Below are 21966 nucleotides of genomic sequence, written 5' to 3'. Positions count from 1 at the left end.
TAATTAAAGTGAGTTTATTTGGGAACAATAAAAAAATTCACAAATTCCAAAGCTCCCAGAACCAGAGCAGGTCCAGAGAAGTGCAACCAACCATGTGATCTGATGGCATTTACAGAAAACGCCACTTACAGAAAAACACAGGGGAGCAAAGAAAGCAACTGCTCCGCCACAGCGTTTACAACAGTCAGCTGTCAATCAGCTACAATTTCGCTCGTTAATTGCTTACAGCTGAATCTGTTAACCAAGCCTCTGCTCAAGCTGCGTGGCTGTTACTAACCTCAGCGTGGGGTGGGTCTGTTCAGCCCAAAGCAAGAGCCCCGTGCAAATCCATGGCCTCCTGCAAAGTCCGCTCCCGCGCCTTCTTCCAGAGGAATCAGAGGCTCACCGCCTTCCAGTGCTGTGCTCCACTGTCCTGCACCAACGCTCTCTTCCTGGCTCACAGGTACGAATCTCTGCTTCTACGCCCGCTGCTTTCTGGAGGGGAATTATCTCCGCATGACGGAAAGGTGCCTCCTCTTTGTAAGAGTGTAGTGACAGCTGCTCCCTGCCGCCCGCCATCGGCTCTTCAGAAGAAAAGAGCAGGCAGCAACAGGGAAGAAAACCTAGGGCTCACCTGAGACAGGGCCTGTTGCGCACAGAGTATGTTCATGTTTCCGGAGCTCGCTCTCATGTGGGGGCCAGGCATGTGGGCGACAGGAATAGGTTCTGGCCCCGTTGGATTCCTAGCAATCAGCACTGCAACTCCCCAGGAGCAGTAACTTGTAGTTATGGTTACCAAAGGACAAAGGCTGTGGTTGTCAGTTCAGCAGCTTTGTCTGCAGATGGAATTTGTTTGAGAAAAGTTGCTCTCCAGGGATGGCCTTGATGTTGAAGATTCCTCCCACCTTAACTATGTGTTATATATACATGTATTAGCTCCGTGACAGGTGTGTCTTCAGTAAATCACTTCTAGATTTCTTTTTTTTTTTAATTTTTTTAAATGATTTATTTATTTATATAAAAGGCAGAGTTACAAAGAGTGTGAGGGAGAGAGAGTTCTTCCATCTACTGGTTCACGCCCAAAATGCCCACAACAGCCAGGGCTGTGCCAGGGCAGGAGCTTCCTCCAGGTCTCCCACATGGGTGCAGGAGCCCGAGGACTGGAACCATCTTCTGCTGCTTTCTCATTAGCAGGGAGCTGGATCAGCACTTCTAGATTTCTATACCTGTTCTTTGCCATCACCTCTTAGCCATAATTCATCCAATTATTTAGGTGACTAAGAAAATATAAAAAAAAAAAAACAGGCTTCCCTAGGGCATATGGATATGAGTACATATGTGTGTAAACGGTCATGGATAAGGAGAATGTTAGGCACAAAACAGGGACAGTTAGGAACAGAGCATAACTTGCTGGAGTTGTGAGCCAGGAGCCTACGATAGTGGAAGTGTTGTGTGGTGGCAATAAAACTGGGCTGTTGTGGAAAGTACTGGCCTGGTGCCCATCTCTGCCCCCCCCAAAAAAAGTATTTTGGGGGGTACAACAAATAAATGTAACCCTCTAATTTTTTTTTCACAAACAGCATTTTATCATGAATAGATTATTTCAAGTTTCCTTATGGTGTGTTTCAATAAAGCAACACTGGTGAGCTTCAGGTTTCAGTACCAAAGAGGGAGAATAAATGCTCTTACCAAGTCCCCTGCTGATTCTCAGAGGGGACTGTGCTCTCCCTGCAAAGGGAGGTTCTCTCTTTAGCTCTTCTTTAAGGCCCCTTGGTTCACCTCTTTCAAGTCCTCCAGTAGGAAGTGTGCCTGGGTAGGCGGCCAGTTCTCTGCCAAGGTCAGCTTTCCGGCATTTGGGAGGCTCGGGCAGGACACGGAGTTGGGGAAAGCGTGCGTTTTCAGGCCTCCTGTCAGGAGCTGCGCTAATACACCCTATAGGGTGTGGTGTTCTCTTGGTGCAGTGGAATCACACAGGGCTTTCTGTGTAAGGCAGACTTGGTGACGGACGCCATGGGTGATGGAACGGAGGGGAGTGTTTCCTTATTACACCTGTAGCAAGTGCTTTCTTTTTGTAAATTTAGAATTTACTTCACTTGTGAAAAACAGTAGCAAAAATCCAAAACAACAAGGTTGCTTCTAGTTTCTATAACAGAATTCACTCCCTTATTTTTTTTCCAAAATACTAATCCATCTTATTACTAGAATAAATTCCAATTGGTCTTGATACTCTACATTTACTGGATTTAAGTTTCCCTGATATTCCATGAAGTTGGAATTTCTCTTATTTTTAGAAAAGCAAGGAAAAAATAGCTTGAGGTTCCTGTATTTTCCAGGAAACACTATTTTTATGCTTGACAGTGTCTGCGTTGTATCCGTTTGATGAGAGAGGATGTTGGGTTCCTTGTACTCCACAAATGGGGAGAAAGAAGAAACTTTGAAGATGTAACTGTTAGGAGAGACAAAAACATAGTCTGAGCATTTTCATTCCATTTGTGTGGTCCAAGGAGATCCAGTCTCCCTGAGGGTCTCTTCAGCTGTAGTATCCCAGCATAAGCAAAATAATCGCATGAATCACATTCCTCCATCAGGAAAATCACTGGTTAGTATGCTTTCAATGTTCAAAGATGGATTGGCCATCTTCTGACATAGAATCTTTTTTATTTCACTGCAGCGAATATAATAAACCGATGTTTGATATATATATCCACAATACATGTATTTTAAGTCACCAGTGTTTCTTTTAAACCTAAGGAGAAAATAAATAATTATACTTAGAAAGTCAGATATTTGAAACACTTTCACAGGAGATTATATTTGCAATGTGATGTTGTTGCCCAGAACACTGTCTAAGGTAAATTTCAGTTAATATGCAGAGTACCAAGAATGTCCACGTTAGGTACTTTTATTAACACATATGTGATGGCAAGCACTGCTCTGTTTCTCTTTGCCTTCTCGCCCTTCCCACTTCTGAAATATTTGCTGTTTTTTAATTTCCAGACTTAGCAGCCCTAAGCAAATTCAGAGGATTTAAAATAATCTCATCTAACTAGTCCACTAGTAAATCTCTGACACTGTCTTCCTTAAATGCTTTTCATAATCACCAAACAAGGAGCGCAGGTAATGTGTGACCTTCTAAATTCAACATCATCTCCAAATGACATTTCTTTCCAGCCCTGTTCACAGGTTTCAGTCTGAAGTTCTGACTGATGACCAGCCCATAAACACTAAATTAGTCATCAAGAACTACAGCAATTAAAATACCTCTGGGGCTGCCTGCATCCCATATAAGGCAGCCTGAATTTGAGTCCTGGTTCTACTCCCAATCCCAGCTTCCTGCTGATGCTCACCCTGGGAGGCAGCAGGTGATGGCTCAAGGGATTGCGTGCCTGCCACCCACATGGGAGACTTGGAGTGAGCTCCCAGTTCCCAGCTTCGGGCTGGCCTTACCCCAGCTGCTGTGGACATTCAAAGGGTGAGCCAGTGCCAAGTGATCTGTCTCTCTCTGTTATCCCTGTCTCTGTTTCAAACTAAAATTACTTCATTAAAATGTAAGTGACTAAAAAGAACTACACATTAAAGCCTAATTTGTAAATTAAAAATATTATCTTTTGTATAATCAATACATGACTCTAATAATAATCATCAATAAATAAGTTCAACTAAATTTTAAGAATTTTTGATGGGGGCCGGCGCTGTGGCTCACTTGGTTAATCTTCCGCCTGTCGCGCCAGCATCCCATATGGGCGCCAGGTTCTAATCCTGGTTGCTCCTCTTCCAGTCCAGCTCTCTGCTGTGGCCCGGGAGGGCAGTGGAGGATGGCCCAAGTGATTGGGTGCCTGCACCCGCATGGGAGACCAGGAGGAGGCACCTGGCTCCTGACTTTGGATAGGCGCAGCACCAGCTGTGGTGGCCATTTGGGGGGTGAACCAATGGAAGGAAGACCTTTCTCTCTGTCTCTCACTGTCTATAACTCTACCTGTCAAATAAAAAAAAAAAAAGGAATTTTTGGTGACATAGTCCAGATATCATTGCATTACCATTCCCTGCCAGAAACAAGCCCACAATTAACAATGAGAATAAAAACTAAAGGAAATAACTGATACACATGTTTATATCATATGTGGTTATTGTATGCATATTATTTCAGTATCTTTCTTGATCATTTAAAATATTCACTGTATTTTCCATTCCATTATAGATTACCCTTCCACTTAATAATTAAACACATCCACATTCTACTTTTTCAAAAAATATTCCATCTATAATCTCTCCTGATACACATAGCCATTTGTTCTAGTCCAAACAAGACCTTTTTTTTTTTAATCTGAATCCTGTCATTTACCAGCTGATTTTTCTCCTTTTTTTGATAAGATTTTCTCCTTAATTTTTTTAAGATTGATTTATTTATTTGTTTGAAGGGCAGAATTACAGAGAGACAAGGAGAGACAGAAAGGTCTTCCATCAGCTGGTTTACTCCCCAAATGGCCACAATAGCCAGGACTAGAACAAGTTGAAAACAAGAACCTGGAATTCTATCTGGGTCTCCCGTGTGGGTGCAAGAGCCCAAGCACTTGGGCCATCTGCTGCCGCTTCCCCAGGTGCATTAGCAGGGAGCTGGATGGGAAGTGGAGCAGCCAGGACTTGGTGGCATCTCAAGAGGCAGCTTAATCCTCTGTGCCATAATGCCAGACCCAAGGCCTTTAAAATATATATATATCCTTTCCCCTTTTTTTGTACATATTTTTTCCTTACCTCTGTTCTGTCCTATCACTGCCAACCACCAAAGTTAGGACCGTCTTGTCTTTCTGATCCTGACTCCTAGTCTTGCTAATTCTATCTGAAGGGAAAAGCAGCAAAAACCCAGATTTGTTGTACGGCTCAATGTGGTGAGCATTCAGGAATTCTGACCTGGTACAGCTGCCCTGAGCTCCCTCCTGTTGTGTGTGCACTCCACTAGCACGTGGTTAAAGGCTGAGTTCCCAACATCATCCAGCAGGCCGAAGCTCTGGTTTCTTTATTTAGTCTGATAGTGGCTACTCCCTACATTGCAGGGATTATAAAACGCAAGAGGAATTTTGACACTATTTTTATCTTAAGGCTTTTTTTCCTGTTGCAAGCAAATATGCATAAATCCATTTATAATGAACTACTTACCAGTTCACCAAAAAATTGCACAGCAAATGGTTTTTTATGTACCAAGCCGAAGTTCATTTTTATTCTTTCAAATTCTCCCCATTGGTCTCCAAATGTTTTATTTAAAAATGCCCATTTCCCACTTTGATTATGGCGTTGTCTAAATAAGGTCAGAGTCTGTGAACTCAAGAGGCTTCCATAGCCTTGGCAGCTCATGACAAGAGCCTCAGGTGATTACTGATGTCATAAATAAGAGTGTCAATTGTTAAATCAACAACGGGAGTCACTGTGCACCTGCTCCTCATGTAGGATCTCTGTCCTTAATGTGTGGTACTGTGCGAATAAATGGTAAAACTAGTACTTTGTGTATCTGTGTGGGTGCAAACTGTTGAAATATTTACTTAGTATATACTAAGTTGATCTTCTATATATAAAGATAATTTAAAATTAATCATGATGAAGAACGGGATGGGAGAGGGAGTGGGAGATGGGATGGTTGCCGGTGGGAGGGAGGTTATCAGGGGAAAAGCCGCTATAATCCAAACATTCTTTGGAAATTTATATTTATTAAATAAAAGTTTAAAAAAATTTTTTAAATGCCCATTTCATAAATTGCCTGGCTGCTCAGCCCTAGGAGTGTGACTCTCTGGACTCCTTCTCTGGATCACAGGAATGTGTTTCGCCTTCAGATTAATCATGAGTTCTCTTGGGAATGAACGGTGGGTGCAGCAGGCTGCTTCCCTAAGATGTTTCCTTTTCTTTCCTTTGTCCATTGAAATGATCTCATTTTTTCTGTCTCATGTTAAGTATCTTCCCTGTATGGTCATATATTGCTAAATACAGATTATTCCTGGTTCAGTATTTCCACTGTGGTATTTATTTATACTGATTACCACTGGTATGTCTGAATTTTTTTCTTACAGTTTTATGAATTTTTGCCTAATGTAACTTGATGTTTTTTGTTGTGTACCTAGTAAAGATTGTTTATCTTTTTGGAGAACTGTCTGCTTTGTCCTTAGGTAATCTCTGTATTCCTTGTAGTTTTCCCCAACCTAAAGCCCCATTAGTCTGAAATGACTGTAGCTATTCCAGGCTTGGATTAGTGTACAGTGGCATATCTTTATGCATACCTTCATAACTTATCTGTGCCTTTATGTGTATCTTACTTTTAATATGATAACTTACATATGTTAAGCTGACAAATAAAATTGAATGCATTTATTATGTTAAAAATGCCCATTTCAACTATCAGCTATAACAAAAATTCCAAAGGTAAGATTTATTTTAGGTTATTCTGACTTTAAGTATTTACCACGCTATATTCTTTTTATCTCTAGCATTACTCAGTCTGCTCATATAATTGATGGTTAAGTAAATTCAGGGATGAATCAATCTTTCATTCATCTTTGAATCCCAGAATTTAGTACAATATGAAGTACTTCTTAGAGTCCAGTGAATATTGCTGTCTTCCATAATTAGAGAAAAGCATGATTTACAGGAAGTATCCTTAATTTGGCTACCATAATTTCATTAGTGACTTGTCAAAACAATGACACGACATCTGTGGCAAACTTTCTACACGTTTAAATACATCAAAGAGCTCAATAAGAAAAGGTTCTTTAAAGATTAATTTTCATCTGAAGCTGGTTTTCATTGTAATCTACAAGACTCTTGAGGAAAATATCTATGCACAAACCCAACTATGTAAAATCCAACAAGAATAGACTTACCCGGCAGAAGAGAAAACCAAATTCTCAATTTTCTCTGAGAGTTTATAATCTTTTCTAGGAAATAATCCCAACCAATAGTGAAATAATTCCTTGGATCTTATAAATTCCTACAGGAAATAAAGATGATCTGTTTAAAAATCTGAGGGAGCGAATGTCTGGCTCAGCAGGTAAGACACCACCTGGGACCTCTGCATAGGTTTAAATCTTGGCTCTAGCTCCCCACGACAGCTTCCTGCTAATGTGTGCCCTGGGAGGCAGCAGTGATGACTCAAGTAGTTACATCCCCACCACTCACACGGGAACCTGAATCACACTCCAGCTCCAGCTCTGGCCTGACTCAGCCCTGGTCGTTGTGGGCATTTGTGGAGTGAACCAGTGGAGAGGTGCATTTTCTTTTTTTCTCTTTTTCTCTCTCTCTCCTTCCCTCTCTACCTACCTACCTCCCTCCTCTCAAATAAAAAATTTTTAAGCAAATTTAAAAGTCTCATTTTTGGACATTACCTTACAATGTAAATTCTTACAAATTACTGTTTAAAGATAACATTTTTTACATTGCAATACTTTTCAGAACCATTTAAAAAATGAAAGTGGTCCTTATTGTAAGATTTCAGTATTTTTACAATATAATTTCCTATGTCACAAAGAGAAAATACCTACCCTTGCATAACCTTACTTAGGACCAATGAAAAGTTCTCAAGCTTCTGGACTCAAGTATCTAAACATTCAGTCCAGGGGCAAAGGAGGTGGTTTATGACCATAAACACAAGAGGAACAGGTGAGTGGGAATAAAATGAAGCGAAGTCAGACAAAAGTGGTTATAGCATAGAACCCAGAACCAGTCCTGAATCTTGGAGCCAAAATAATAAGGTTTTTTTTAATTATCTCAGCCTTTAAAAAATACTTAAAAGCACAAAATGCCAAAAACAAGAAATATCCCCCTATGTAGTTTTTGTGGAACTGGTAGCCCTCCCAGAAGTCCTGTTTTTAGGTGAAGGTACAGAAATTACATTCTGAGATTTAACTCCAGAGTTCCGACTTAGAAATGCTCACACAGATTGAAGATTCTAGGTGCCCTGTGTCTGCCCACCTATCCATCAGCTGATAAAATTTCACTGATGTGCTTTCAAAAAATGTTTCTTTCACTGACGTTAAGATACTAAGTGAATGCCATGAGACTCCAAATCCCGTTAAGTTGGGTGGTACTAATGCCATCTTAGGTGTTAAAATGATCATATTAATTGTGCAATTGATCATATAGATAGGATTAAGTGAAAAGGGATTGCATAAATAAGACCAAGTGTCTGCTAATAACAATAGATAGAATTAAAAAGAAGAGACTGATCCAACATGGGAGGCAGCAGACTCATAGAATGACAAATGCCCTAAACAGCACTCTGGCCTCAAAATCAGCCCTTAAGGCATTCAGATCTGGCTAAAAAGCCCATGAGAGCATTTCAGGCATGGAAAGCCAAGACACTATGACAAAGAATGGCCTACATGAAGGATCTCTGTGAATGAGATACAAGTGGAAAGAAGGGACAAAGAAGGAGGTACCTTTCTCTGAAGGGAGGAGAGAACTTCCACTTTGATTATGGCCCTGTCCAAATAATGTCAGTTTGTGGACTCAAAAGGCTTCCATAGCCTTGGCAGCTCATGACAAGAGCCTTGGGTGATGACTCATAAATAAGAGTGTCAATTGTTAAATGAACAACAGGAGTCTCTGTACACTTGCTCCCCATATAGGGCCTCTGTCCTTAATGAGTTGTACTATGAGAATTAATGGTAAAAATAGTCTTCAAACAGTACTTTATTTTGTGTATCTGTGTGGGTGTAAACTGTTGAAATCTTTTACTTAGTATAGAGTTGATCTTCTGTATATAAAGATAATAAAAAATGAATCTTAATGAAGAATGGGATGGGAGAGAGAGTTGGAGGCAATACGGGAGTAGGGGTGGGAGGGCGGGTATGGGGGGAAGAACCGCTATATTCCACAACTTGTACCTATGACCTTTACATTTATTAAATAAGAGCTTTCAAAAAATAAAAGTAAATAAATCTTTAAAAATAAAAAAGATGCTACGTTAAAGTTTTAGACAATTTCCCTTGGCTGTGATATCCTGGGATAAACAAAGTCCCAGTCACTTCACATTCCAACTGAGGTCAACCACACCCATAATGGGCTAATACAGTCTTCCCCACAGGCCTGCCCCTCTGTTAGGCTGCAAACACTTTCCTCGCCTTCAGGCACAGCCCTGGGCCTTACCAGCTCACTCTTGTTCCTCATCGTCAACAGGCTGGCGTTCAGAGCAGAACAGAACCTGTCACTCTCTTCCCATGTGAGATAATCATCACGCAGGAGATAACAGTGATCCTTGTGCCATATCCAACTCTCTGGGCAAGGCTTACATTTGTGCTCTGGAAAGAGAACTTCATTTTATTTGGTTTGTGTTGACTTTTTATTATTATTTCCTTTACTCTGCATGACATTCACCAAACATATTGTGCTTCATGGCTTTACATCAAAGGGAAAGAAAATGAATTCTCTTCTAGATCCCTGAATACCATTGTAATGTGCCTTACACGTTACTTGAAAAAACTTTCAAATTAAGCACTTGGATTCGAGTCTATCTTCCCGTATTAGAAGATCTGAATAACCTCCCTTTGTAGACTTTATGTTCATTTAGGACAAAGAAAACTAATTGCAGGAAAAATTTTGTAAAGTAAGATTCACCCCCACAGACCTCCGTCAATCCTGCCTTTTCCAACCAGGGCACCTCTGACTGTCTGACTTGCTGAATATTGGAGGGATCCCCCCAGGAGCACAAGGTACATGTTGGCTATGATAGCTACAGAAACCTAAAGAAGCTTTGAAATACCAACTCTCCCCAATTCCAAAGGCAATGATTCAGATTCTTTCTTTTCTATGATCTCTTGGCCATCAAGAACTGACTCAAACTTAGGGTTGAGGTCACCAATAAAGAAGTCTGTCTTTCATTGATCTTCCATTGATGTCAGTGCCCACCATATCAATTAGGGAAAGTATACTTTGTCTAATGTTTCATTGTGTAACAGTCGTATTCTGATCATTTGGAGGGCCTATAAAGTTATCATTTCTTTTTCTATTTTGCTTGGTTTTTTCTTAACTATATGGAAATGTCAGTGAGTCTTCCATCAACTACATTCAATTCCTTCCCCCAACATAATGGCTCTCTACAAAAAGGCTGCTAGCTAATGATGAAAAGTTTCTTAAGTGACTTTAAGGTTGAGTTCATGTCTCGCAAACAACTCTGAGAGCGGTGCAAAATTACCTGGGTCTTTTCTACAAAGCTCGCGACATAATCGAGTGGCTACGTTTTGTAATGCAATGGACAGGTTCCTGATCTTCTCAGAGGAGTTCTGGTTATTCAGCAGTTGTACAGAAACATTTCTCTGAAGTTCTTCTTCGATATTTTGTAGTTTATTCAATTTTCCCATTTCTATTTTCAAAGTTAGGTAAACTCCAGATCAAAGAGAGAAGAGATGATACAAAATTTTAAACCCTCAATTGAACCATCAGCCATCTCGCCACCCTTTCCTTTCCAGAAACAGTATTAAAAACATTAAAGGGGTTGGAAAGTAATTGTTCTACAAGAGTGAGAGACAGAATAAGTCCCTCTTATGGGCATATCACCTATTATTGTCACAAAGCTTCTAATCAAAGAATAAATGAAATTCAGGTGAACATCTGGTACAACAGTTAAAATGCTGCTTGTTGAAGGGCCTGAGTTAGATTCCCAGCTCCACTTCTGATTCCGCTTCCTGCAAATGCACACCCTGGAAGCCAGCAGGTAATAGCTCTAGTAGGTAGTTAGGTCCCTGCTGCCAGCCATGTGTGAAACTTGAATTGAGTTCCAGGCCTTGGCTTTGGCCTGACCCAGCTCTGGCTGTTGGGGTGTTAGGGGAATGAACCAGGCAATGGGAGACCTTTGGCTGGCTGGCTGGCTGGCTGTCTCTGCCTTTCAAATAAATAGATGCAAATAGATAAAATAAGCAAATTGTTTAAAATAATAAAAGTAATGGAATTCTAAGTGCTGTCCCTTTCCATCCACATAGGGGTAGTACCTACACGTGATTCCTAAGACCACCAATCCAATGAGCAGCAGAAGGCACAGAAGACTCAGAGTCAAGGTTGTTTGACGCCATACACGGGAGGGAGCGGGAGGCGCTGTAGAAAGCAAAATTAACAGAGACCTGGGGATAGTGTGCAGCATGACTTCAATTACTCATTCACCCACTCCTCCACTGTGTTTCTTTTCTAACATGACCCTCATAAAGGAACATGACTCCTTAGACACTTGAACACTTTTAAAATATTTTTGAAGGATTCATCAAAAATAAGTCAAAAACATCAAGTTCGTTGTGTTGTGTGCAGGTTGGCTCCCACAGGAGAGGGTGTTAACAGATAGACTGATTGAAGAAACTAAGAAACAAAGATGTTGTTTATAAAATGGAGGAGAGAAAGCCAAGCAGTCTAGATGTGGTGTATCCTGTGCATACAAATTTGGGGGGGAAACTGCGGGAAAAGTGAGTGGCTGGCAGCAGACAGGTCAGCCTGAGGAGTCTTTGCTTGAATGGACACCTGTGGTGTGTCAAACCCCCAAGTCCATTTGTTTATGTAGTCCTCAGATAAGCTGGAGAGTTGGCTACAAAATGGTTCATCTCTCTGTAATGTCTCTAAGCGCCTTCCCAGCTCATTTTCTCATTCAAATTTTTCAGTATAGTTTCGTGTTTCTGAGTAAGAAGCTTTTATTGAATGTTTTCTCTTTTTTTTGCTAAGCAGTGATGCCTAAAAAAAGGTTATTTCCCTACTAAAAGGCAGGAGTTATGAACTTTATATTATGAATTATTAAATCACTATATGATTTAAAGTACCATATTGGGACTTTTAAAATTCTTGGAAAATGGAATAAAAGATGAATTTATTTTAGAGTTGGGTGTTTGGTTTAGTGGTTAAGATGCCTGTATCCCATATCACAGTACCTGGGTTCAATGCCTACTTCAGGCTCCTGACTCCAGCTTCCTGCCAGTGTAGACCCCAGGAGGCAGCAGTGATAGCTCAAGTAATTGGCTCCCTGCCACCTATGTGGGAGACTTGGATTGAGCTCCTGATTCCTGGCTTCAATCTCAGCCCAGACCCAGCTGTCACAGGCAGTAGTGGAGTGAACCAGCAGGTAGAAGCTCTGTCTCTCTCAAACAGATTTTTACAAAGCTTAAGATAAATGTATTTTGGTGCAAAAACAATTGCACATGAGGGATCTTCAAAAAATTCAAGGAAATGTATATTATGAAAAGAACCATACATGAATTTCAAAAATTTTGTCACCAAAAAGCCTTTATATTTTTAATTCCATTTTTCCATGAGCTTTTCAAAGTCCCCTCTTATGTGAAAATCAGATATTTTAAGGAAATACAATTCAGGGATAACATGATAATTATACTACATTTCTAAGCTATGTCATATATCTTGCTGTTGATGGTATAATAATATTGTGAAGTCCAGAGTGAATTGCAAATAAAATGAGAAACATAATTTCTTTAGACTTTGGAAAGAGTTACCAGTGAAAGAACCACATGGCCAAGACCTTCTATAAGCTTAGAATTATAAATTCAAGTGTTCTCTTTCTCAAGAACTAGTTGCTCATTTACGTATGTATTCAATTACTCATTAGTTATCCACTGACCACCTTCTATACCCTACACACTATTCTGGGTGCCAACAAATACAGAGGTGGGCAAGATATGCAAGTCCTTATTTTCGGGAAGATAAATTTTAATTGTCAAAGGAAATAAATTAATAGAGATAGGTAAGATGGGGGGAGGGAGAGGTATCTCAAATTGGGCTATGGTGTGTAGATATTTGAAATTGAGTTATGTTACAGAAAATAGTTCAGCGATGGACATTTGGTGCAATGCTGAGATGCTGCTTAGACCCATGTTAGAGTCCACGTCATGGACCCACTTCCCACTGCAGCTTCCTGCTAATGCACACTCCAGGAGGCAGCAAGTGCCGGCTCCTGCGCTTCGGGACCTGCCACCAAGGTGGGGGACCCAGGCTGACTTTCTAGCTCCCATCCCAGCTTTGGCCTGGCCCAGTCCTATTTGTTGCAGGCATTTAGAAAGTGAACCATAGGGATGGAAGATCTGTCTCTCTCTCTCTCCCACTACCTTTCAAATAAAATAGAGAAAAAAGGAAAGATCTTATGAACAATGTTCAGATCTTATGGACAGCAGGGCACAACATCCAAAATCAGTGGGAAAAACATTACAGGCAGCAAGGACATCTAGCTCAAAGACCCTAATTTGGGAGCAAACAGAACAAATTCAGAGTGGCTGAAGTACTACGGTTGATGATGCAGTGAGATGTGAGAAATGAAGTCAGAGAAGGTCAAAGATAAAAACAGCAAATAGTTTATAGCCTTTTTTAAAAATTTTTTTCTTTAATTGAAAGAGCTATAGAGGGAGAAAGAAATTGATCTGCCATCCTCAGGTTCACTTCCCAAAAGACCACAACAACCAGGTTTGGGCAAGCCAAAACCAGAAGCCAGGTCTCCCACATGAGTGGCATCCCTGGCACAGTAGCAGGGAGCTGGACTGGAAGCAGAGAAGCCAGGACTTGAACCCATATGGGAGGTCAGCATTGCAAGCGGTGGCTCAACCCACTCTGCCACAATGCTGGTGCCATTATAGCCTTTTTAAACAAGAGTAGGAAGTTTGATTTTTTTTTTTTTTTTGAGAAACCGCTTGAATGATCAGGAATGGAAAACAACTGAATTTTTTTGAAAAATGTATTTTATTTGAAAGCCAGAACTACAGACAGAGAAGGGAAAGTCAGAGAGAGATCTTCCATTTGCTGGTTAACTCCTCAGATGGCCTCAACAGCCAGGGATGGGCTAGGCCGAAGCTAGGAGTTTCTTCTGAGTCTCCCACATGTATGGTAGGGGACCAAGACCTTGGGCCATCATCTGCTTTCCTAGGTGCTAGAGCAGGGAGCTGGATCAGAAGTGAAGCAGCCGGACTCAAGCCAGCGCCCATGTGGGACGCTGACACTGTGGACAGTGGCTTAACCCACTACACCACAGCGCCAACCCCCTGAATATTTTTTTAAAGAAAAACCACTATGACTGCATATGGAGAATGAATTTTGGGAGAATAAAGAATAGAAGTATAGGAAGTAGGGAGAGTGGTAAGAAACCTATTAAAATATTCTGCATGAGAGAGAATCCTAGCTTTATTTACTATTATTAGGGAATTGGATAGATTAAGAATACATTTTGAAGTTAGAATCTATAGCACAAATTTATGACCTTTTTAGCTTCAGAAAGTTATAGATGATAAGATACACACATTTATAGGCAGAATCTCTGAGGGTTAAAAAGTACAACACAGTCTCTAAGGCTAGAATGCTTGAGTTTTGATGCTGATTCTGCTATTTCTTACATGTGGGACCTTGGGCAAATTATTTAATCTCTTGTGTTTCAGTTCTGCAATGGATTGGGGCAGCATGTTGCTCAGCATTTAGGAGGACTGGGGTGCCTGCATCCCGTATCAGAGTGCCCAGTTTGAGTACCAGCTCTGCTTCTGATTCCAGTTTTATGCTCATGCTTACCCTAGAAGACAACAGGTGATGGCTCAAGTACTTGAGTCCTTGCCCCCAACATGGGAGATGTGAGCTAAGTTCCTATCTCCTGGCCTCAGCCTGCCCCAGCCTCAGCTACTTGGGCCCTTTGGAAGTGAATGAATGGATGAAAGTTCTTTGTCTCTGTGTGTGTGTCTATCTTTCTGCTTTTCAAATATAAAAAATTTAGGAAAAAGAAATGAAATAGGGTAATGAAGGCAGGCAAACAGTCTATAAAGTATCAGAGGTGAAACAATTTAATATTTTAAGGCAATTAGAACAGGGCTAGTCCATAGCAGATGCTCAGTAATTGTATTTAAATATGTATTTCTATGTGCAGTTCCAGAGATGAAGATGACTAGGGGAAAGGAAGCCATTTAGAAGGAAAATAAATATATTGTTGCCATTTTTATTTTGAAATGAAATTAGAACTTCATGTGGAAATATAAAACAGCGCTTGTGTGTTCTGGCCTTGAGACTCAGGCAAAGGTCAGAAGGAGGTATTTGGAAGTCATTGTGTTTGAGGCTAAATGACTGAACGAGGCAACTTAGAAGAGCAGATGGAGCGACCCAAGAAAAGGGGGCCCAGCCAGGACCCTGGAGCACCACGTCACACAGCGCTTGATGTGATGGGGGAAGGATCAAAGCAGAAAGAGCAAGCATGACAGCAGAGAGTGTGTCCAGGAGAACACAGTATAGAAAGAAGACGGGCCGTTCAACTTTGTGAACGTTGCAGGGGAGGGGAGTAGTAGAACAGCCAAGATCTGGCCACTGGGATGAAACAGGAGACCACCAGCAACCCAGACGAGACCGCTCTCCTTGGCCCAAGGGCAGAAGCTCATGGCATTGACTGAGAAGGGAAGCATCGGGAGTCAATGGCCAAAAGCATGCTTTCAAAAGGTTGAACTGGAAAAGCTAACAAAGAAGTTGAACACTAAGTGGAGAGGTTTACATGGCAAGTTAAGGAATGGATTGTGTTTTAATAAAATAGGAGCAGTGGAAAATGTTGCTGCACTGAGGAGAGAGAAGCAAGAGGGAAATGCAGCAGAAGGGCAAGGAGGAAATTGCAGAACATCTGTGAGAACACAGGGACTCTTTTTTTTCTTTTTTCTTTTTTTTTTTTTTTTTCAGAGCAAAATGGGGTGGGCTGTGTTTTGATAAGAGTAGGTGCCTCTTAAATTCTCTGGAAGGAAGGCAGAGAGTTAAGCCTGAGGACATGGTGACGTGGAAATTTTGGTAGTAGAAAGAAAAAGTGTAGAATAAAGTAAGAGGAAAGGTGAGCGTAAACTGGGCTTGAAAACATATGTAATTTTTGCCAGTAATATTCAACTGCAGGGCAATGAGTGAGTAGATATTTGGATTTAACCAGAACTGGAATTATCAAAGAAAATAACAAACATTTAAGTAAAGTATGCAAGAGAGTAAAAAGTAAATATTACATAATATGAAGTTATTCTATTACATCATACAGAGTATGTTGGATAATGAGTAGATAAGGTAAAATTTTAAAAATTAACAAGAGGGCCAGCACTGTGGTGCAGTGTGTTAAGCCACAGCCCACAGCCCTGGCATCCCATATGGACCCCGGTTCAAGTCCTGGCTGATTCATTTCTGATCCAGCTCCCTGCTAATGTGCCTGGGAAAGCAGTGGAAGATGGCCAAGACCTTGGGTCCCTGCACCCACTTGGGGGACCTGAAGAAGCTCCTGGATCCTGGCTTTGGGCTGGTCCAGCCCCAGTCATTACAGCCACTGGGGAGAGAGCCAGTAAATGGAAGAGTGCTCACACTCACTAGCTCGCTCGCGCTCTCTCTCATTCTTTCTCACTGTCTCGCTCCTTCCTCTCTGTGTGTAACTCTGACTTTCAAATAAATAAATATTTTTTAAAAAAGTTAACAAGACATAGATTCAGGGGAATTTCTGGTAAAAATTTAAAATAAAGTGGATTATTAGAAAAAGAAATGGGAAGGAGAGTCATGGTGCACATAAAGAGAAATGCTGGTAATGTGAATTTTACTGTCTGCCATTCTCTTGTGTCATTAAAAAAGGAGAAATGAAACAAGGAAACAAAGACAGAATATGTTGTAAAATATTTAAACACTTCCTATTTTCAAAAAAATATTTTTTTAAATTTTTTTTTATTTTATTTGAAATTCGAAGTTAGAGAGAGAGTAAGATCTTCCATTCATCAGTTCACTACCTAGATGGTCTCAATGGCCAGGACTGGGCCAAGCCAAAACCCGAAGCTAGTAACTTCATCTGAGTCTGACACGTGGGTGGTAGGGGCCCAAGCACTTGGACAATCTTCGCTGCTTTTTCCAGGCCATTATCCAAGAGCTAGATCGGAAATGGAGCAACTAGGACATGAACCGGAGCCCTTATGGGATGCCCATGTCATAGGTGAGAGCTTTAGCAGCTATGTCACAACGCTGGCCCCACAAGAAAAATTTGTCTTACAGGAAAAGCTCCCAGAATTAATCTATAATTTCTCAAGATTTAAATGTTAATGAAACATGGATTCAAATCCTAACATTAAAATTTCTATTCATAGCCAAATTAGGGTCTCAGAGAGGTTACATCCTGTGTATGGGAGTGAGATGGGGGATGACAATTTAATAAGAGAATTCTTTTCTCACTCTTTGCTACTAATTCCACCATCAATAATCTGTGTTCTCCATACCCATGGTTTTATTTGTTTATTTATTTAGAGAGACAGAAGGGAGAGACAGAGATGGTGTTTGTTGGTTTACTTATCAAATGCCTGGGAACCGGGAACTCAACCCAAGTCTCCCAGTGTGAGTAGCAGGGACCCAACCACCTGAGCCATCGCCTGTTGCCTCCCAGGGTGCACATTAGCAGGAGGCTGGAATTGGAAGTGGAGTCAAACTCAAAACCACGCACTTGGAAATGGAACACAGGTGTTCCAAATGGCATCTTAACTGCTGTGCTAAATGCCTATCCCCAAGTTATTTTTAACTCGAACATGCTGATTTCAAGTATGGATACTCCAGGGCAGATTGCATACCAAACAACCAGGAGACAAGATGTAAGAGCTAATATATAGAAGGAGAAACATGGGATTATGAGTGAAATTAAGATTAGAGTTCTGTTGAAGTATAAACTGAAAAGCTGCATAAATGGTCTATTTGTCCCATGATTTAAATTTGCACTGAGAAATACAAAGCTCCCAGGCACAATGGGGTTTTGAATGTTGTATCCAACATTACCTCTTCTTAAAGAGCCCCATCATGGGGCCAGTGCTGTGGCGCAGCGGGTTGACGCCCTGGCCTGCTGTGCCAGCATCCCATATGGGCGCCGGTTCAAGTCCCAGCTGCTCCACTTCCGATCCAGCTCTCTGCTATGGCCTGGGAAAGCAGTAGAAGATGGCCCAAGTCCTTGGGTCCCTGAACCCACATGGGAGATCTGGAAGAGGCTCCTGGCTTTGGATCGGCGCAGCTCTGGCCATTGCGGCCAATTGGGGAGTGAACCATCAGATGGAAGACATGTCTCTCTGCCTTTCCTCTCTCTGTGTAACTCTGACTTTCAAATAAATAAGTAAATCTTTAAAAAGAAAAAAAAAGAGTCCTCTCATTTGATTTAACATTTTCTTTTTTATTAAGTTGGGAAAAGATCTCCGAAAGAAGTAGGGGAAATTTTAACATGACATATGTCTAATGTGGTACATGGTTAACTGAAATCCTTTAAAGGACTTTGTGCCAGAACCTACACTGTGGTGCAGTAGGTTAAAGCCCCAGCCTGCAGCGCCCACATCCCAAATGGGCGCTGGTTTTAGTCCTGGCTGCTCCACTTCTGATCCAGCTCTCTGCTATAGCCTGGGAAAGCAGTAGAAGATGACCCAAGTCCTTGGGCCCCTGTACGCACATGGGCGACCCGGAAAAAGCTCCTGGCTTTGGATCGGCTCAGTCCTAGCCATTGTGGCCATTTGGGGAGTGAACCAGTGATTGGAAGACCTCTCTCTCTCTCTGTCTACCTCTCTCTGTAATTCTGGCTTTCAAATAAATTTTTTAAAAAAGAACTTTCTGCCTGTCTGTCTCTATTAGAAATATACACACAGACACACACAGCATTATCTTATAAAAAAAAGAAAAACATACAAGCCATGACTTTCCTAGATAACATGTGTTCTGTGTTTCACAGCTTCATCTCAGAGCAGAAAAAAAAAGCTTTACACAACCCAGTCATTTGAAAATACCATCTTTCCCAAAAAAACAATTTGTGGGGCCAGCATTATGGCATAATGGGTTGAGCCACCACATGCAGTGCCAGCATCCCATATTGGCACCAGTTCAAGTCCCAGCTGCTCCATCCTCAGTGAAATAAGCCAGTCCCAAAAGGACAAACACCATATGTTCTCCCTGATCTGTGAAAACTAATAGAGCACCTAAAAGGTAATCTCTAGAAGTGAAATCCGCTTCTGATCCAGCTCCCTGATGATGTTGTCTGGGAGAGCAGTAGACCACATGGGAGACCTGGATGGAGCTCCTGGCTCAGCTTGGCCCAGCTCTGGCTGTTGTGGCCTTTTGGGAAGTGAACCAGCAAGTGGAAGATCTCTGTGTGTCTCTCCCTTTCTCTGTGTGTCTTCCTTTCAAATAAATAAATTTGTTTAAAATAGGAAATTTGTAAAAATGTGTGTGTTCAATGCACTGATCTGTGCTTTTAAAAGCTTTTATAATCATTTTGGGTTTTTTGGAATTACTGATATATTTTATTTACTATATACAAAATATTGTCATTTAACATATTATTGGTATAAAAATAATTCAGGCTGGCGCCACGGCTCAATAGGCTAATCCTCCGCCTACGGCACCGGCACACCGGGTTCTAGTCCCAGTCAGAGTGCTGGATTCTGTCCCTGTTGCTCCTCTTCCAATCCAGCTCTCTGCTATGGCCCGGGAGTGCAGTGGAGGGTGGCCCAGGTCATTGGGCCCTGCACCCATATGGGAGACCAGGAGAAGCACCTGGCTCCTCCTTCGGATCAGTGCGGTGCACTGGCAGCAGCACGCCGGCAGCAGCGGCCATTGGTGGGGTGAACCAACAGAAAAGGAAGACCTTTCTCTCTGTCTCTCTCTCACACTGTACACTCTGCCTGTCAAAAAAAAGGAAGGGGGGAATGAATTCAATCAACTACATTTTTCTAGTAACTCCTCAGAATTGATATATGTTTTACAGTGTCAGCACATCTCAATCTGACTAGCTGTATTATAATGCTCAATGGTCAGATGTAGCTAGTGGTAATTCTATCTGACAATACAGCTCTAAGGATTGCAATATAAAAAGAAATCAAGAAAAACAATAGAAAGTTACAATATAATTGTCAAGACTTATACACAGTTATCTATTATTTAAATTTAGATTATTCAACTCTCATCCTGTTGCATTAAGATACACAATTGGTCCTCTATGGTCCCAGGTTTCTCATCCAAGGATTTACCCAACAGCAGATTGGAAATACTTGAAAAGCTGCCTCTGTACTGAACATTTACAGACTTACTTCTTGTCATTTTCCCTTACATAATACAGTGTAACAACGATCTACATAGCATTTCTTTAAAATCATGTTGTATGGACACTTTCGGTTCCATTAGATAGAATGGAAGGCTTAAGTTAAAATTCCATTTGAATGATTCAGTTCAAACTGTTAACTCATTAATATGTAACATGAAGGGCTATTACCACTTCTACCATCTTGCAAAATCTTACCTTTTTTCCCAAATTTGTCAAGTCCCTTGGTATTTGCTGTCTTGGTAGAGTCCTGGAATTTTAGATCTGCATAGGTAACTTCTTCAGACATGGATGAACACGTTCAGAGCTCAACCAAAAAAAAAGTGCCTAAAAAGAAAAAAGTAAAAGTGCTCTAACACATCTGTGATTTTAGATTTCTCTTTATAAACCTACCTTACCGATCACCTATGTTTGCAAATGAGTTTCAGGCTATGTGTGGCCACAGACAAAAACAGAGAGCAGCTGTTGTAATAGGAAACGTCTTTCTTCCTCATATTTCTTCCGTTTTGTCATTTCTGTATATATACTACATGAAACAGATTTTGAAACTGTAGTGGGATAATATTATTAGTGACCTACAAGGGTACACAAATCACTTGCATCACATGGTGCAGATATATCATAGAATTAATTGGAGATAAACACCCAATCGGAGAAACAACAGAAAGTAAGCAATTCTCAGTCACAATCTTGATGTAGATACTCTGATATTCTGTTTGTAACAGAGCCAACGTTTGACAGAGGTTGCCTTAGCCAGGGGACTGAACATGTGCAGAAAGTACTGTGAAAGAAAGAGTAGGCATCACTCTTCGCCCTGGTACACATGTATAGGTTAGTTCTCAAGGAGCTAGGGAACACCCAGTTTCTCTAAGTAACAAGAAGTACATTAAGGGATCTGGAACCCATGAACCATACCAAGGACTGTGCATAATTATGGCCAATGTCTGTAGCCCAATGCTCTGGGAACAACTTTGTAAGTCAGTTTTGTTGACTTTCTATAGACTGGCTACATCTATTTGAACCAGTTCTCATCTAAGCTATTTATATATTTCCTTATCTACTTTATTCTATTTGAAAGAAAGACAAGACAAATCTCCCACCCTCTGGTTCATTCCCCCTCATGCTTGCAAGAGCCAGGACTGGGCCAGGCTGAATCCAGGAGCCAAGAACAGTCCAAGTCGATTATGTGAATGGCAAGGACCCAATTACTTAAGCCATCGCCTGCTTCTTTGTGCATTAGCAGGAAGCTGGAATTGGAAGCAGAGCCAGGACTTGAACCCAGGCACTCTGATATGGGATGCTGATGTCCTAAGAGGCATTTAACCACTTTGCCAAATGCCCACCCCTCAGCTAAACAACTAAAAAGAGAGAAGGAAATGAGTCTACAAGGTCATCCGGGCTTGTGCCTTATAGGCTTGATTCACTATAGTTTTCTTGAAGCCATTTCTGGATCAAGTATGCGATGGAGGAGCAAAGGGTGGGAAGTGACTTTCTGAATAAGACTTCTAATATTCATTAGTAAATTAGTAACTCTTACTTTGAAATTTTTACCTACATTACCACATATAAATATTGTAAAATAGATAGGCATCATTATTGTTGTTCTACTATGAAATAAAATGTATATTTTTAAAGAATTCAATAAAAAGTTAACTGCTTTATTATATTTTGGACAGATAGTAAAAGAAGCCCTCCTTTACAAGAGTTACTAAAAAATAAACAGATAAAGTCATTAGTGTAAATTACTAGAAATTTTACACAATGAAAGCAAAAGATATTTTTAACCACTGAATGAAAGGAAAACACGCTTTGGATTAGAAGCATCACTATCCTAGGAAAAACAGTTCAAAATTATCCCCCAAAATTAATGTCAATTGAATTTTAAAACTAATAGATTTTTCCTGATATTTCAAAAAGCTATTGTATGTTATAATTCAAAATAGCTGTAA

General features: G+C 40.8%; 1 protein-coding gene across 2 annotated transcripts; it reads right to left on the bottom strand.

Moving 5' to 3' along the window:
* CLEC12A (C-type lectin domain family 12 member A) lies at positions 1 to 20524 on the bottom strand. Of its 2 annotated transcripts, none has more exons than XM_002712815.5 (6): positions 20216 to 20522; positions 10948 to 11046; positions 10151 to 10339; positions 9106 to 9257; positions 6843 to 6949; positions 1 to 2725 (listed from the first exon to the last, which is right to left on the bottom strand). In XM_002712815.5, exons 1-6 carry the CDS (start codon positions 20304 to 20306, stop codon positions 2551 to 2553), a joined length of 813 nt encoding a protein of 270 aa, XP_002712861.2. In that variant the 5' UTR covers positions 20307 to 20522; the 3' UTR covers positions 1 to 2550. The 2 variants fall into 2 exon arrangements, with proteins under 2 accessions (XP_002712861.2, XP_069904550.1); XM_070048449.1 differs by lacking the exon at positions 1 to 2725 and adding an exon at positions 3827 to 3955 and having other exon boundaries at positions 20216 to 20524.
* Positions 20525 to 21966: the final 1442 nt, after the last annotated feature.

This window comes from Oryctolagus cuniculus, chromosome 9 (genome assembly GCF_964237555.1).
Source record: "Oryctolagus cuniculus chromosome 9, mOryCun1.1, whole genome shotgun sequence".
Classification (NCBI taxonomy): domain Eukaryota; kingdom Metazoa; phylum Chordata; class Mammalia; order Lagomorpha; family Leporidae; genus Oryctolagus; species Oryctolagus cuniculus.
This window is presented reverse-complemented; position numbering and strand designations above follow the sequence as displayed.

Coding starts and splice junctions, on each gene's coding strand:
- CLEC12A (XM_002712815.5), bottom strand. CDS start 20,306: ATGTCTGAAGAAGTTACCTATGCAGATCTAAAATTCCAGGACTCTACC. Junction 11,047..20,215: donor TGACAAATTTGGGAAAAAAG/GTAAGATTTTGC, acceptor TGCTTTCTACAG/CGCCTCCCGCTCCCTCCCGT. Junction 10,340..10,947: donor GGTGGTCTTAGGAATCACGT/GTAGGTACTACC, acceptor TTTGATCTGGAG/TTTACCTAACTTTGAAAATA.